The sequence below is a fragment of the Vicia villosa genome, linkage group LG6 (assembly GCF_029867415.1).
Source record: "Vicia villosa cultivar HV-30 ecotype Madison, WI linkage group LG6, Vvil1.0, whole genome shotgun sequence".
Classification (NCBI taxonomy): domain Eukaryota; kingdom Viridiplantae; phylum Streptophyta; class Magnoliopsida; order Fabales; family Fabaceae; genus Vicia; species Vicia villosa.
The window spans coordinates 102,478,245-102,494,737 of record NC_081185.1 but is presented as its reverse complement, the minus strand read 5'-3'; the positions used below and the strand labels follow the sequence as shown (position 1 = coordinate 102,494,737).

Genomic DNA, 16,493 nt, shown 5'->3' with positions numbered 1-16,493 from the left:
TGTTAAACTTGAATTTAGTGTCAGACTATCTTTTGAAAGCCCTTTGTATTATTTTAAGTTTCTTACACTAATTCCTTTTGAAGGTGTTTTATTGTGGGATCAGAAATGAAGGAGATTGCGGAAGCTATGGCAGAGCGAAGCTTCGCAAGTGATTTAGTGATATGGCATTATGGATCAGAGGTTGTGATCATGGTGCTTCTTGAACTGAATACGTTGGTCTTAAATCAGCATTGTTAATCGGCGTTGACCTAGAATCGGCATTGCTAATCTCCGATACGACATTTCAAAAGGAGGGTACCTGCATGGTTAGTACTTCAACGTCCAAGTCAATTTAGAGTTCAAGATAATCGTAGTGATGGTGGGGATTAGAGATTGTGTACCTGAAATGCTTTTGTGTAGATATTTATACCTTGGGCTTATTGGAGAAGGTTGGATAAATGGGCATCGTATTCCCGGGCCTTTGGCCGCTGCAAATCAGTGAGTCCTTAAGCCTTTGGCCGACACAGAATAGTTTCCCCCATGACTTGTCGGACACTCTGGATGCCGAGGGAATATTTTATTAGTCGTGGACGGTGCTCTAAAACGGTTGTCCAGGCGGTGGCTGGCATGCGCTGCTTCGATTTTTCCAAAGAATAATGGGAAACGTGAGCATTAAAAGTAGCCCAGTCATTGAAACGTTTCATGCTTTCCTCTTGACGTGTGACCTGAAAATGTATGGAATGGTGTGGTATAGGTTATGTGCACTTGAGTGCACTTGAGTTTGGTTTCGTTTCCAAGATGAAATATGTCCGTTGATCCATACTTCCTTTTTACTTTCAATCTTATCATCTCAATTGTCTTTGCATATATAAGGATATAGGGATTGTGGAAAACTTTTTCGCAATCCTGTAGAATGAGTTTTCATTATTTTCTTTGAGTCTTTTCCTTTTCTCTGAGAGCATATTTACAAGAGTAACCGTTAGCACATATTAAAAGCTTCAAGACCTCAACATTCGGCCTTCTAGTTTACTTTACTGCTTTCGTGCTTATATTTCAAGGTACCTTATCTTCACTATAGCTTTTCCTTCAAGCATTTATAGTACTTTCATTACGATGAGCGATAACCCTGTTTTCATAGAGAATTATTTAGAGGGCTGTGTTACTTCCTCTTTAGAAAGGGAAATGGAGTGTGAATCACATTCCTTTTATTTTGTCGAGGAGGATTTTAAATTGGAAATTATCCTTTTGATTGAAGATTCAAAAATGGAATGAACGTCTGGAAGGTATTTTCCAGACGAAGCTTCTTATAGGGATTCTTCATAGACAGTATTTTTAGAGAAATCTGATAGGGGGTGAGAACCTTGTTGATGAGTCGATACCTCCCTCCGTCTGAATTGGGGCATAAATAGAAGATGTCAGTCAGAGGAGGGAACATGCTAGTAGCTTTGTCCGACTGTATATGCGAATAAGTAGTATTGAGTCCATCGATGCTCAAATCACTCACCATTAGGAATGCCAAAGACAATCTAGCGTTGTGTTTTAGATTAGTGGTGATGATCATTATAGAGCTGACGAACTGGCCCGTACGGGACTTCGGCTAATTGAGGAGGCTAATACCAATCGATACCACTTGATGACCACTAAAGTGGTGAGGACTCCTTCCATCTTGAATACTGCCAAGGCTATAACGAGTGTTGACATTACGGTCGGCAACCCATCAAAATGGTTGATTCTTCTAGTATGCCTGAAGAAGAAGATATACATCTCTTTTCGGGGATGTTTGGTTCCTCGGTATGAATTCCTCTTCACTGGGTTAGGAATATGTTTGCCTTTCTCCGATTTTGAGGTGGTCTTGATCGACTGTTTGAGGGTTTCCCCCTCTGCACTGAGTATAAGTCTTGGAAAACTTCTAAAAGGCTCTTTTTTGAGGTTTTTTCTTTGGCCCGTACTTCTCGAGATGATACCTGGGATCAGGGATTGGTCTCCCTTCACCCGTAGGTGCCTTGGTTCAGCCCTTTCACCATTGACAAGGGTAATTTTCTTGAACGTTTCATGTTGGTGAAACATGTTACTCATAAGGCTTATTTTTCCGTTTGCTTGTCTTTGGCCCTAGTGGGATGTGGTTGTTCTTTCCGGAGGGATTTTCCAAAGTACTGGTATATAGCTCACTTCCGTTGACCTCTTACTTCTTACCATTCCAAGTTAAATACTCTATCCTCAGAGGAGGGGAAAATAAAAGAGGATATGTGCGCTTGGTATTAAGGGTTCGTCCATAAAAAAAGATTTAGCCCTGACGATATCTTCTTCTCATCGGGAGAAGAAGAAGAAGATAGATACTTGTGAGATTATCAGTGCACCCGACGGTCTAGACAATGGTTATAATTGCTACTCCAACAGTAGTTATGGTTATTCTCTTGGGTATAACTCCTAAGGTGGATCATCTGACTACTACATCAGCCAGATTCTCTATTCACAAACCTTTCCTTCCCCGACCAAAAGGTGTGTGGGTGATAGTTTGTCTACTTCTGTTAAAGGAGATTCTTCCAAACGGGCTCGCTTGTCGGAGGGTGCCGAGTATAAGGGTCTTACTCCTTTCTTTTGGATTCCTATTATTCTTCTGTCTCGGGTATGTAGCACTCTGGAGGAATTTGTTGTTGTCATGGCTACTAAGGACATGACTTTTGTCCGGAGATTATATGTGTAATACGGTGGGGTATGACAATATGTAACTGACATGAGGGGTCTTTTTGCAGATGCTTCTCGAATTTTAATTAGGGTCGGATCCCTAGTTTCAGTAGTAGTTTCCGGTCAGGACCGTGTACTGGGATCTAGCAACCTTTTATAAGGAAGAAGATGAGCTGGAGGAGAAATATGAGGCCCTTAAGTGGGAAAATTTCGAGGCTTGGAAGGAGTAAGCCGAGTTGCAGGAAAATATTGAGCATACTAACTCTTTTCAGGAAGAGATAGATCGGTACGGTTCTTCGTCAACTTTGGCTACACAAATAATAAGTTTGAAGGATTCTCTTGTTGAGGAAAAGAAACGTTGGAAGAAGCCTTCTGATGACACTGGAGAAGTGTGTTGTGCATTCGAAGCAGATCATATTGTTCTTCAGCAGAAGAAGGATGGTCGGCTCACTAATTTGAAAGGTCTTGAGGAGGATGTAGCTGCTGTACGACAAAAATCTCAATAGTCCATTTAGTGGGCCATGGAAATCGTGTATCAAATCCGAGATTAAATATTGGAGCAGGCGCGGGGATTTTTATCCCGGCCTTTATGTCACTACCAATCAGATGGATCATTTCCGAGTAGTTCCTAAAGAGGATCCCAGAAGTGGCTTGGGCGCTTCAAAGTCGGGCGTTGACGTTTGAGGGTCTTTGTGTGCCCCTTTCTTTTTTATCTGCTTGATTTTCTCCTTAAGATTTTGCAAGGCTTTTTGCATTTATTTATATCATTACTTTTTGCATGTATTTATATCATTACCTTTTGCATTTTTGTGCTTTTTGGTTTCATATTTTGCTCTTTTTAACAATTATTTCCATCCGGCTAAGATCTGAGGAGGGCTTGCTTTCGAGTCATGCAGTTTGCACAATTTATATGCTACAAAAAGTAGTAAATAGTATTCGCTTAAAGTGTAAATAACCTCAAGTCTTTCGCAAGGCCATGTATGGCTGCTTTGTTTGCGAGAATGCCATATTAAGATGTACCTGTTATCTAGGCGAGATGCTGAACTAGTCGGATGTGGCTGTAATTGGAACATTTTTGTGTAAGCGAAGCATTGCTTCAATTTGATGTGTCAGTGCGTTAGAATTGTATTGGTAAGACATGAGCTCGGCTTCGGGCGGATATGCTTTCAACGGCACCTTGCACATGTAAGGATTTCATATGGAACCAGCTAGACGCAGTCATGCCTTAAATCGTACCTTTAATGATTTCGCATGAAACCGACCATATGCGGCTATATTCAAAATCATATTTATATAGATAAGGCATGAGTCTGGTTAAATGTGGTTGTGTTTTGACTCGTACTTACAGGCGAGGACATAAAATCGGCTAGATGCGGAAATGCTTTTTGAACAGTACTCTGCCTCACAGAGGATCATTCCCTGACCAAGGGAAGAGGATCCTCGTCCCTTTCCTCAAGGTGTTTATCTCATATCGAGGTGGAAGTCTCCAGGCTCCACCACTCACGTCCCTTGAATTGGCTAGCTCCAAATGGGTTGCGGCAGCTACGCAGGATTACGTGTAGTTCATTGACGGAGGGTATATGAATGTTAAGTTTATACATGAAAAGCGTCTTCAATAGCACCCCTAGGAGAATTGATTGATGTAGTCAAATGTGCAAAGCGTCTCTGATAGCTTCCTAAATTCTAAAGGTGCACAAGACACTATGAGGAATTGATTGTCGTAATCGAACGTGCATAGCGTATCTAACAACACCCCTGGAATCTGGAGGTGCACTCGATGTTGAGGGGATTCAACTGCTTTGGTCAGACGTACAAAGTGTCTTCGACAACACCCTTGGACTTTGAAGGCGTGCGAGGCGTAGAGGGGATTTGATTGCTTTGGTCGAACGTAAAAAGTGTCTCCGATAACACTCTTAGGAGATATTTGGGATGCCTGGTTGGTCTGGGATACCAACTCTTTGGTTTTTTAGGTAGTCGGCCTATGAGGCATGTCCGAGAAACTATGCTCTGTACTTTTTGTTGACGTTTTTCCTCACTAGGAATGATTGAATTCCAACTTTTTCATTCTCTCAAACAAAATTCGGGCACTCCGTAGTAATTTCGTCCAACTGCAGTGTTGGTTAACGTTCGGATGTGGATACCGACAAGCCTTCTGGCTGTCGGGGCTCAAGATGTCGTTCACTGGGTATCTCCAATGAACTCCAGCTTCACTGTCCGGTTGGTGGGGACCCTGGTGCATCCAAAGAAAATCATATGGTATCCACAGGATGTACCTTAACACTTGCTTGACGCTTGACGTTAATTAAGAACTTGGAACACCCGGACGCCATTAATTATGAACTTGTGACACAAGCCTAATGTTATCCTCGTGACTGTCCCGATCTTTACAGAAAGTATTGGCGTTTTCTCTTGGCTGACAGTGCAGTTACGCTCGCTCTTCCCAAAATTGCCTTTGCGGCCAGTGTAATCTTATATATGAATTGGAGATCATCATCCATGTTGACCTATGGGATTTTTGAGATGATTGTAGATTTGGACGGTGGAACTAAGATCGGATAGGCTCCGGCAAACCTTTGTGCTTAACATTACACACCGTTGTTTTCGAGACCTCGAAAGACGCAAACAAAGAAATTAAACAGTGTACGTGGCTCGACGAAGATTGCTCGGATAGGAAGGTTGAGTACGATTATGACTCGATATCACGAGGATATTACACGTTGGTGAGATAAAGATACGGTATAAACTTGTGAAAATCGCAGGAATCTACAATCGATTCCCAGGGTGTTCATATATACTCGTCAGTGTGTCTCGGTTAGAAATGCATGAGGTGCACATAGGGTTAATACGAAGTACATCTGTAAACCATTTTTCTAACAAAAATAAAGGCGTGATTCATTTACACATGTATTTAGTGTAAAATAGTTGTGTCCAGAAATACATTTCCGAATTTTAAAGAGCATTTTAAGATTTTTTTTTTTTAAGATGCTTCTCGACCACTTAAAATTAAAGAAATTCAAAAAAAAAAAATGGAATAACAAAAAGGACTTTTTTAGTATGAAACTTTCATACATCTATGCTCATTCGTTGTTACCATAAGAAGAAAAGACATTAGTCTACTGTCAGTAGTTATCAATATGATTGGTAATCCTTGGTAAACTGTTGTTGTTTGGTTTGTCATTGGAAGGTTTATACAAGAAAGTCCACTTGATGCACTCCTAACCTCAAAAATATACACGGGCAATAAAGAATTCTGAAATCTGAACCACAAAATTTAGTGGTGGTTGCTATGGACAATTGATTTATGCTACTACATCTAGATCTTCCAATGTGCAACAACATTAAAATAGTGAGAAGCTATCCCGTAAATAATGCACTCTGCTAATTTTACCACTTTTTCCATTACCATCATTCTCTTCCAGGATATGATCTACTAGTAAGACAAAAAAACTAAAATATTTATCTCTAAAGCTGCTTCTTTTTCCTCAATTATGGAACATGGTTTTCCCCTTTTCATTTGGTAACATGTGATGTGTTTGCAATCAATGTGGAATCTTAATTGTTCCAGCTAAGTTGCACTTCATAATTAAGAATTTCGGCTGTTGTCGTTGGTGTCACTAATTAATAATAGAATGATCTTTTTGTTGTGCTTTTAGTTTTTCTTTAACTACCATCGTTGTGGCAAGGCAACCCCACACAGTCCAAATCAAACCCAAGTAAGAAAAAAAAGCTACAAATAACAACATCAATGCACCACCAAAACATATAGTTTCACTCAATTTCTTTTATTTTTATACTTATTACTAATATTACTAATACTTGCATTTACAATTTTTAAAAATATGTTTACAATTTAAACTTATATGATGTCAAAAATAGCATGTGAACAACAACAATTTTATGCGTTGCAACTTGCAAAGTCGATGTCCACGCAGTGTGTCCCATGGAAATCACGCCAATGCTTACTAGCTTCTTTCATGAGAAAATGACGTTTCAACAACAGGCAACACTACTACTGGAATACATTCCAATTAAACAAAACTAGTAAAGTCTCACACTAATCTTACTTAATGATTACGTCTAATATCTTCCTTTCCCTTTCAAAGACAGGATAAATGCTGCTGATTATCCTTTTTCTTTATAACATTCTTTTGAATAAAATATCAGAGTGAAATTTATTTGGACCCATCACTTTAAAAATTGACCCCCTGTGAATAAGAAATGGAACCCACATAGATTTTTTTTCGCTTTATAATAGCAAGGCTAGAAGAGGAAATATTAGAAGATGACCTCTTAGTAATTTTTCCAAAGACAACAAAGACCCAAGAACTAACATATTAGGAGTATTCATGGAATGAGTATTTAACTCCAATTAACAGTTTACCAGCAAAGGTTGGTGTGATAGCAATGTCTATGGTTTAGCTTTCTATCCTTATACCTTACTTGGAAGTAATTTAGGTACTTGCTTGCTTCCCCTTCAAGCAAGTATAATCAAGACTATTTATGAACTTATCTAAAAATTACCAACAATTTTACAAAATTAAAAAACTGTTCAATCTTGTTCCCTACCTCATTTATGGCAAGAAACATAAAGAAAACTACCACATGCTTTCAAGTGAAAACATCCAAGAGCTTTTGACCTTAAAATCTACCAACAGTTTTAATCTGCATAGTACACTAAAACCAAACTGACAAAATAGAACAATCAAATTCTCTTCATAGTAAAAACAAATAAGAGATGACAGAATTCAGTTATCAATTTCCATATCTATTCAAAGTATATACGAGATGAAACTTGTGCAGAGAATAATACAGTTGATTGAAAGAAATGCTTTGATTTTCAGTTCCATCTTTTACATGGAAAGAAATCTGTAACACAATAATCTTCTCTAATTTCTATAGTCTAGGGTAAATAGAAATGAGGCGAAGGGATATCTATGGACTTTGAAAAAGAAATCTGTAAAAGGATAAAATGAAAATAATAATGTTACAGAACAAGTATAGAAGAATTTCACCTATCAGGAAATTACCACCATTGATGAACAAGAATTCCACTTTGTCTAAGAGAATTGAAGAGATCCAAGCATTGATCATATGTTTTCTCATACTTCGAACTCCTCTCCCCAGGACAACATCTCTGCCATCTATTGTAATGGCATTCGAGAAAAATCTCATCTATCAAACAGATTGCCCCGGTTTCAAACAACCTTGGTATCAGATCAAATTCAGTACCCTCTACATCCATTTTCATCACAACAAAATCATTCTTTGTAACAGTGTTCTTCAACCAATTCGCAAAATCGAATCCCTGTATCTTCTCCACCTCCCCCTCAAACTCCTTCCCTCTTGACTCCAAAGGCTGAATCCTACCCATCCCTCTTCCTTTAACCTCAACATGCTCCCCAGGATTACGATGAATCTCGAAACTTAACGTCTGGTTCTTCACCCAAGCCGCATAAGGAATTAAAGTAAGCCCTTTCTTCAACCCATACTCCTTGTGAAAAGTCTTGTCAGCTTCAATCGCATACACATGAAACGTCTTGTTCTGTTTCGGATACTGTTTCCTAAACCAAGATCCTATGCTAGAGCCATAGCTTCTAGCTCCAACATCAACATACAAATACCTATTCTTGAAACTAATATCAACCATTGAAGATAGATACTTTATATTCATTATATTCCTCTTCAAAGTAATCCATGGCTTCAATGGTTCCTTTTCAATCAATGGCTCAGCAATCCTAACCAAATCTTTCTTATACCCCGGAACATAACACTTTTCATTCGAGTAATAATCACTATCGAATTTACCAGCAACATCATCATTAACACACTCATTCTTCAACACAGTTTCATGTATATAAGCCAATGAAGAATCAAACCCTTCTAAAACATGCAATTTCACTACTTTGAAACAATGAAACAAATCAAGGAATGAATTGAAACTATAACTATCTTTAGGTTTTGTGAAATGAAATACCGCGAATCCTCCCGGTTTCAGCGTCCGAGCAATCTCCGCTGCGAATACAGCCGGCTTCGCCGACCTCGCGAACGAGCCTTCACCGGAGAAAACGAAATCAAAGTAATTCTCACCGAACGGAATTCGTTCGCCGCTTCCCGATTTCACAAGCGGCTTCACTGATTTCTTCGAGACTCCGATAGCATTCCGGACGCCGATTTCTCTCAGAGCAAAAACATCGCGTCCGGTCGGCGTTTCAACGCAGAGTGAATTCGACTCCGTTGAGAGGTAACCGCCGGATATTAGGTCATGAAAAACCGACGAGTAGAAATGAACACTGTCGAGCCACTCTTTGCTGGAATAAAGCTCTGATATCGATGAGTTTGCGCGAACTCCGCCGGGAGTAGACTCACCGGAGAAAGGATCGTTGCCGGTAATAGCGATGGTGAGAGTCTCTGGTAGGGAGAAGAAGCAGAAATTACCGACGTTGCATGACTCGCCGGCGATGGAGATGACGTAAGCGAAACGGATGGCGATGATGAAAACTCCGGAGAGGAGTAACCGTTTCAGAAGGTTCCAGAATGAGCTAGGCTTCGCTGCGGTAGGTTCCATGGTAGCCATTGTGCACTTTTTTTTCATTACTGAAAAATGAAAATCAAATTAAAAAAATGTAAAATAGAAAAAAAAATTGGAGTTTTTATTTTTATTTCATCGGGAGCAGAATCTAGCTGAGGTATGGTTAGCTCCGATTAAGGGTTTCGTTTCGGTGGCAGAGATTGGGAAATAGAGAAAAACGCGAGGGGCAAAATGGGAATGCATGTTTCGAGAATGAACAAGAACAAGGTTAAGAATGTTTTTGTCTGTTCTCTGTGTTTGGCGTGGAGAAGTAAAGAGCGAGTCTGTGACTCGGTGGTGTGTGACTCAGCGATGATGGTGGTAGAATATTAAAAGACAGTGGAGACTGGTAACCGGAAAGACCGGTGAGAGGGAAAGTGAAAAGCGAAGCGGATTCTGATGCGTGGATAGAGCAGAGGAGTCTCTTTCTCGTTACTCAAGGATCAGTCTTTGCGAGTTTCTATGTTTGAGGGAATAATTAAATATATTTAATTTCTATTTTTGTTCATGTTCGTTACTAAGTTTTTAAAATATTTACCTTAATTAAATCACCTTTCTTATTGGCATAATGCTAATTACTACTTCTGATACGGTAGGAAAACCAATCGATTACTAATTTTATCTTATTAAAGTGTTTTATTTATATTTATATTCTATTTAATAATATTATTTTATTTTAATAATAATATTTTTTAGATTATTAATTTTTCATATTATTAAATTTGTATTTATAAATTTTCATTTTACTTAACTATTCAACTAACTATAATTAATAAGTACTTTTTATGTAGGAATGAATTGACATATACTCCCTCCTCCTCTTTTATCCTAGCCGTCACTTGTTTTCTTTTTTCTTCCTCTCTCTCTCAAAGAGGGATGATTTAGGATCAATTTTGATATAAAATCACCCCTCTAAATCGTTTTTGTTTATCTATTACTTAAATAAGTGATTTTCACACTTTTTTTTTTTTGTCTTTTTTGTGATTTCGTGGATCATCTTTTGTTTTGATTTCCCATATTTCTGTGGTGTATTTTGATTTCTCGTCTTTGTGCGAGTATTTTGTTTTTCCGTTTTTGTGCGGTGTTCATTTGTTTCAGGTTGAAAGATTAGTTTCGATCTAGTGCAGATTCAATCAATGACTTTGGTGCCGTCAATGCTACAGATCCGGAAGCATGAATATTTCGGACATCTCAATACAGTCAATACATTAATATTTGTAGGCATATGCAATTTGCCGTTTTATGCTATTAACATGGATGTTGTGGATTTGTTCGCAGATTCATCCTTTTTGTTTTTGGCGATTTTGAATTTGTATTGCAACGATGTACTCTATCGATTTGAATGAATGAATATCATTTATTTTCTGTCAAAAAAAACTAATAATTAACAAAAATATTTTAGTAAATAAAATTAATTCAATTATTAAAGAGAAAAAGAGATATGCAATGACAATGAAAGTATTTTTACACTATCAACCAATCACAACCATGTATCTAATTAAAATATGACATGACAAGTGTAAGAATTTTAATTGGTTGTATGTGTAAAGTTAGCTTATACTTTCAGTGCACTATCTTTAAACTTATTATTAAATTAACGTAATTTATTAATTTTTTGGCTTAATTGCAATTTTTGGTGCTTTGTTTAATGTTTTTTTTGGGATAATAGACATTTACCCCTGTCATATAGGCGAGATTCGGGTTACCCCTATTATTTATTTATTTTGAATTACTCCCTTGAAATATGAAAAGTTCTATGATTTACCCTTTAGGACCTCCTGTAATCTTGTTTTTTTATTTACTCCCTGGTTTTTCACTGTTTTTTACACTCTTAGGGGTACCCTAAAAATACAGGGGATAATTCAAAAGAAAAAATTAATAGGGGATAACCCGAATCTTGCTTATATGGCAGGGAGTAAATGTCTATTATCCTTTTTTTTTGTCTCTCATGTTTAAAACCATGATTTTGATTACTCTTTTGAGTTTTTTTTTTTTGTTGAAAATAGACAAAAATAAGGACTAATTTTCAAAAACAAATTAAAATAGGAGAACGAAAATTACACATAGAATTTAAAAAAGGGACTAAACTAGTAATTTTTAAAATAGAAAAATCAAAAATAGAAAAATAAAATAAAAGGACTAAAATTATAATTAGATTTAATTTTTTTAAAATCGCGAAAAGTTAAATATACAGTATTTTTGAAATGATTGGAGTAATATGAATGCTGATTTCTAAATCTAATTCACTATATATTTGTTTTAGTTTAGTGATTTGATTAGAAAATATTAATCTATTATCTATTATAATATATAAAAAGTAAAGTACCTGATAATTACACTTTAAGCCCTCTGATTAAATAACTAAAACCGTTCAAATTCCATAGGTAAATTTGTCCTTCTGAAAAATAAAGTCACCATATTCATTTGACATTAAATGCTATCTATTGTGTCACTTTTTGATTGGTTGATTTTATTTTTATTTTTTTAGATTTTCTTTTTTTTAATTGTTATTATATATTATATATTATTATCTAATTGTATTGTCATTATTTGTATTGAAAATATAATTGTCTAATTGTTACCTGATCGTACCTGATCAGAAGAATCGTCGTAGGCTGCTCGGACTGGATCTTCTAGGAAGGAGAAAGGGGGGGTGTACCTGCAAGGTACTCCAATGCCAAAGTAAGTTGACGAGCAAAGGAGCGCAAGTACTAGCTAAGAGTGAGTAAGAATTGAATACCTGACCCTCTAATCAAAGAGGGTATATATAGCCCCCAGCGCTGGGCCATGATCTCGCTATTGGGTTGGATCCCCAAGCCCAACTAGGAGACTGCCAGGTTTCTTGAGCGGAAATATCGGAGGTGCGTGTATGCCCTCTGTCCTGGCTAACCGCTCCGAAGTTCCAGGGAGACGCGGTCTTTCCGGAGCCACGTGGAATCCGAGTTGTTCGGAGGGTTGAATGTGAAGGAACCCTGCGCGGAGCAGAGTCCTCGGCAACGAAGGTGCTTGCGGGGTCGTCAGTGCCGAGCATGTCGGGTGTCATATGCTCCGGGGATATAGGGCAGCCGAGCATGTCTGAGATGGGCATCCTAAGTGCGTAGGAGGGCCGTAGAGGAACGTGGGCCTCTGAGGTTTATTGGGCCGAAAATCATAGTGGGCCTAACCTTGGCCCAGTCCAGAACAGGACCCTTGCTCATTAATACTTTTAACAAAAAGTGTGCCAAATTCAAAAGTCACTTTTAAATGAAAATTAAAGTTCACCATCCTCAATGCACGTATAATTTGGTATTTAAGAGGCATACTTGAAAAAAAAAAACCTACACCATTTCATCATCTCTTCATTTTCTATAATTTGGTATTTAAGAGGCATACTTGAAAACAAAAAAAACCTACACCATTTCATCATCTCTTCATTTTCTATACTTTTTCAATTTTCTCTTCGTATAGAAGCGCCTCTATCTCATTCTCTTTCATTTCTTCTCCAAACCCTATTCTCAATTTACCCCAATTTCACATTTTGTTCTTCCCCCAAATTCCAGATCTCACCCATGTTTGAATTTCAATATACAAAGTACTGATTCACGATTTTAGTCAATTCCATCACTATTTTGATTTGAACGGACAATACAAATTGGAGTTATTACCACGGTAATTAACGCGTAAAGCAGTTATTATTGGCGGTGATTGACAATGGTTAGTGGTGGAAGCAAAAGGGGCGATGGTTCGTTGGTGATTAACAATACCATTGTTTTTGCGACGCTTGATACTTTGAAGAGGATGAAGAAATCAGACAAGGAGAAAAAAACCATGGCGTACAAATCGCAGATTGTAAATGGAAGAAGAAACCGCCGCTGCCGAAGCACTGAAATCAATGAATCATCCAACCCAATCCCAACAACTCTTCCACCGTAAGTTTCTGTCAATACTTCTCCACACCTCTCCCTTTGCTCTCTTATCCATCTTCATTTTCGAATTTGCGCAGATTTGTTGAATGCCGAGCAGAAATTTGAGATAGTTAAAAGCATCTGAGAAAACTGCATTCAAATAAATAGATACGTGGTTGTTACAATGTTAGCGGTAAAAAGAGGGCATTTGGAAATGATGTGACAAACATTAGCTTTACGAGGAATAAAACCGGTTTGTTCATGGGAGGAGACTTCAGCTAGAATCTTAAGAAGCAAAAGATGATGGAAAACGATAGTGGGCTTGGTCTTAAAGACAAAAATCAGACTTCATATCAATTTGGTCCTTTTGCTCCAACTTAAGTTGTATCCATATCCGTAACTTCATTTACCGATATGTATTTTTCTCTCATTGTTTGCCTGTGTTCTCATTGTTTATCGGTCTATTTGTATGCGTTCTAACCAGAATTTTTTTTATTGGATTGAACAAATCGATCTAAACCTCATTTTCTGTTTTTAAAAAAAATAATCTATGGAATACATTTACATGGATCTCTGATGTTATCTAATTTTTATAATCTTTTAATTTTGTCATCAAGGTACACAGTGGGTGCAGTGCATAGATAAAAATCTATGCACCGTGCATAGATTATTATGGACCCTTGGATCATTAGATCAAATTCTAAACATCCATTGTTATTACTCAATACTCATTACTCAATACTAGATTAAAAACATGATCCAATGGCTTAGATAGACTTATGCATGGTGCATAAGGAAAATCCTTATGCATATTAGTATTAGCCAATGCCGTACACAGTCTTATCCTTTTGATTTGGTGTTCCGTTTTCAATTGCACCGTTGGAAGCCCTCATACAGACGTGTGGGGTTTGTGGATAATACATAAGTTATTACTTGCTGCAGCATATGGCTTCATTTTATTTGTACAATTCTCTAAATGAAAAGAAAAACTTCACTGTCAGTATATACTTCACACTGCTATTTGCTTGGTATAACCTGGAAGAATAGAAATGGATTTACATTCTAATTTAAACTTTTTTGTTACCTTTGCAGCCAGGCCATCTTTCTACAAAGTAATGTTTATATTCAACGCAATTATTCTGTTTGATTGTGAAAAAAACACAATAATAACATTTGGGTGGCTTGGGTGTATAAAGTTTATTTTTGAAAACCTAAATGCCTGCACTTCCATTACTGTAGACCTTTCATTTTTCTAAAGAATTTGTTTGGGTTCTATAGCTGCATTATGCAACAACTGATGGAGTTCCATTTCATTTGGAGTAGAATTTGCTGACAGTGTACAACAATCATCGCCTTATTCATTTGGAACTAAAATGTTCATCACTTTATTAATTTTTTTATTGAATTAAATTTATTATTACTAAATGGAAATTAAAACATTTTATAACTTTTCAATCTGCTTCAAGTTTAATAAACATGTAATTAAATCACTTTATGCCTTTTAATTTTACTTTTTTTTCAAAAGACTGAATCGTTTTATGCATTTTAATTGTTCAATGACTTTAATACCAATGTTTTCTTTCAATGTTCATTATGATTATTATTTATTTAAATAGATTATGTGGGTCTCTAAACATCACACACCTTTTGAATTATTCTCTTTTAACTCATAATTACTATTTAACAAAAGAAAATCATTATTTAAAAAAATCACGATTTAGTTAATTATGATTTTTTTTATCTTTCCTTTCCTTGTGTGTAAAAAAAAAATCATTTATAAACTTCAATTAAAAATAAACACTTAATATAATTGATTAAAATCAATTGAATAGTTTAATTAATGTAATTGTTAATTTATATAATAAATATTAAAATACCTTTCAAATTCATAAGAACAGATTGGAAATTTAAATAATATAATTTATTGGCTTTTCTAATAATATTGATACATGCATATGTTTACAATAACCGTGTAGTGGACTTGAGTTATAATGTTTCAAGTTTATTTATGGAATTTATTTAAATAAATAAAATAAAATCCATAAAATTCAAAATTACAATAACACGGGTACTAATTCCTTGCAATCATAATGTGTAATTATTTCATAATTATTAATAGTATGAAGAAATATGTATCAAGTGACCGCTTTCAATTTTCAATGCATTTATAAATTTAAAAACAAATGATGAATTCAAAAAGTGGCAAATAATAATTAAAAAAAGGGTAATGCTAACGAGTGCCCCAGGGGCACTGGTTAAGAGATTAAAAAGGTAAGTTGAGCATTGTTTAATAAAGTAAGAAGATATGTTTTTACCCAAAATATATGTATTAAATGCATTGAAAATATAAATAATTAACTTTTTAGGTCTATTCAATGCATTGAATCTAGAATATTTTCTTAATTTGGAATGCTTAACCAGTGCCCCTGGGGCACTCGTTAGCATGACCCTTAAAAAAAATATGTATAGATTTCAAAAAAAAAATCACTTTATAACATAAATTTATTTTATAATTATATCCTATAATTATAAAACAGACTAATTATAATTACTAAAATGGATTTTAGGGATATTGTTTATAAAAGGTTTCATAATTGTTCCATATTTTTATTGTATTAAAGTATGCGCATTTTATTCGTGAAGAATCAAAATTGTATAATAAGCTTTCAATAGCATATATGGAATAAATTAATGAACACAATAAATCATTGTATTCATTACTATATATATATATATATATATATATATATATATATATATATATATATATATATATATATATATATATATATATATATATATATATAGGGCATATCATATGAGAATGCCATATTTATATGAGAATGTGAGAATGAATCTGAACCATTGGATTTTAAAATAAATGGTGGAGATTATGAGTGAATCTTTTTTTTCTCTCTTACTTCATTTATTTCAAGATGCAAGAGAGAGAAAAAAAAGATTCACTTATAATCTCCACCATTTATTTTAAAAACCAATGGTTCATATACATTCTCACATTCTCATATAAAAAAGTCTTTCTCATATGATATGCCCTCTCTCTCTCTATATATATATATATATATATATATATATATATATATATATATATATATATATATATATATATATATATATATATATAATTTTTGTGGTATAACTAAATATTTGATTGAGACATATTAAATAGGATAATACTATTTTAAATTAACTGAAAAATAATAATAATAGTTTGTGACATATTTTATACAAAATTATTATCTTAATTCATTCTTTAAATAAAAGTATCTAAAATATTGATTAAACTTAAATCTATCTTAAAATTATTTTAATCAAAAACTAAAATAAACATTATAAAAACACAATTTAATGTATATTAT

At 35.4% G+C, this 16,493-nt stretch overlaps 1 protein-coding gene across 1 annotated transcript; it reads right to left on the bottom strand.

Annotated features, from left to right (window-relative positions):
• Positions 1 to 7,339: 7,339 nt before the first annotated feature.
• On the bottom strand, positions 7,340 to 9,684 carry LOC131609442 (uncharacterized). Its single transcript, XM_058881134.1, has one exon. The coding sequence runs from the start codon at positions 9,254 to 9,256 to the stop codon at positions 7,688 to 7,690; it is 1,569 nt and encodes a 522-aa protein (XP_058737117.1). The 5' UTR covers positions 9,257 to 9,684; the 3' UTR covers positions 7,340 to 7,687.
• Between the last annotated feature and the right edge of the window lie 6,809 nt (positions 9,685 to 16,493).

Bases quoted from the DNA above. Each gene is read 5' to 3' on its own strand.
- LOC131609442 (XM_058881134.1), bottom strand. From the start codon at position 9,256: ATGAAAAAAAAGTGCACAATGGCTACCATGGAACCTACCGCAGCGAAG.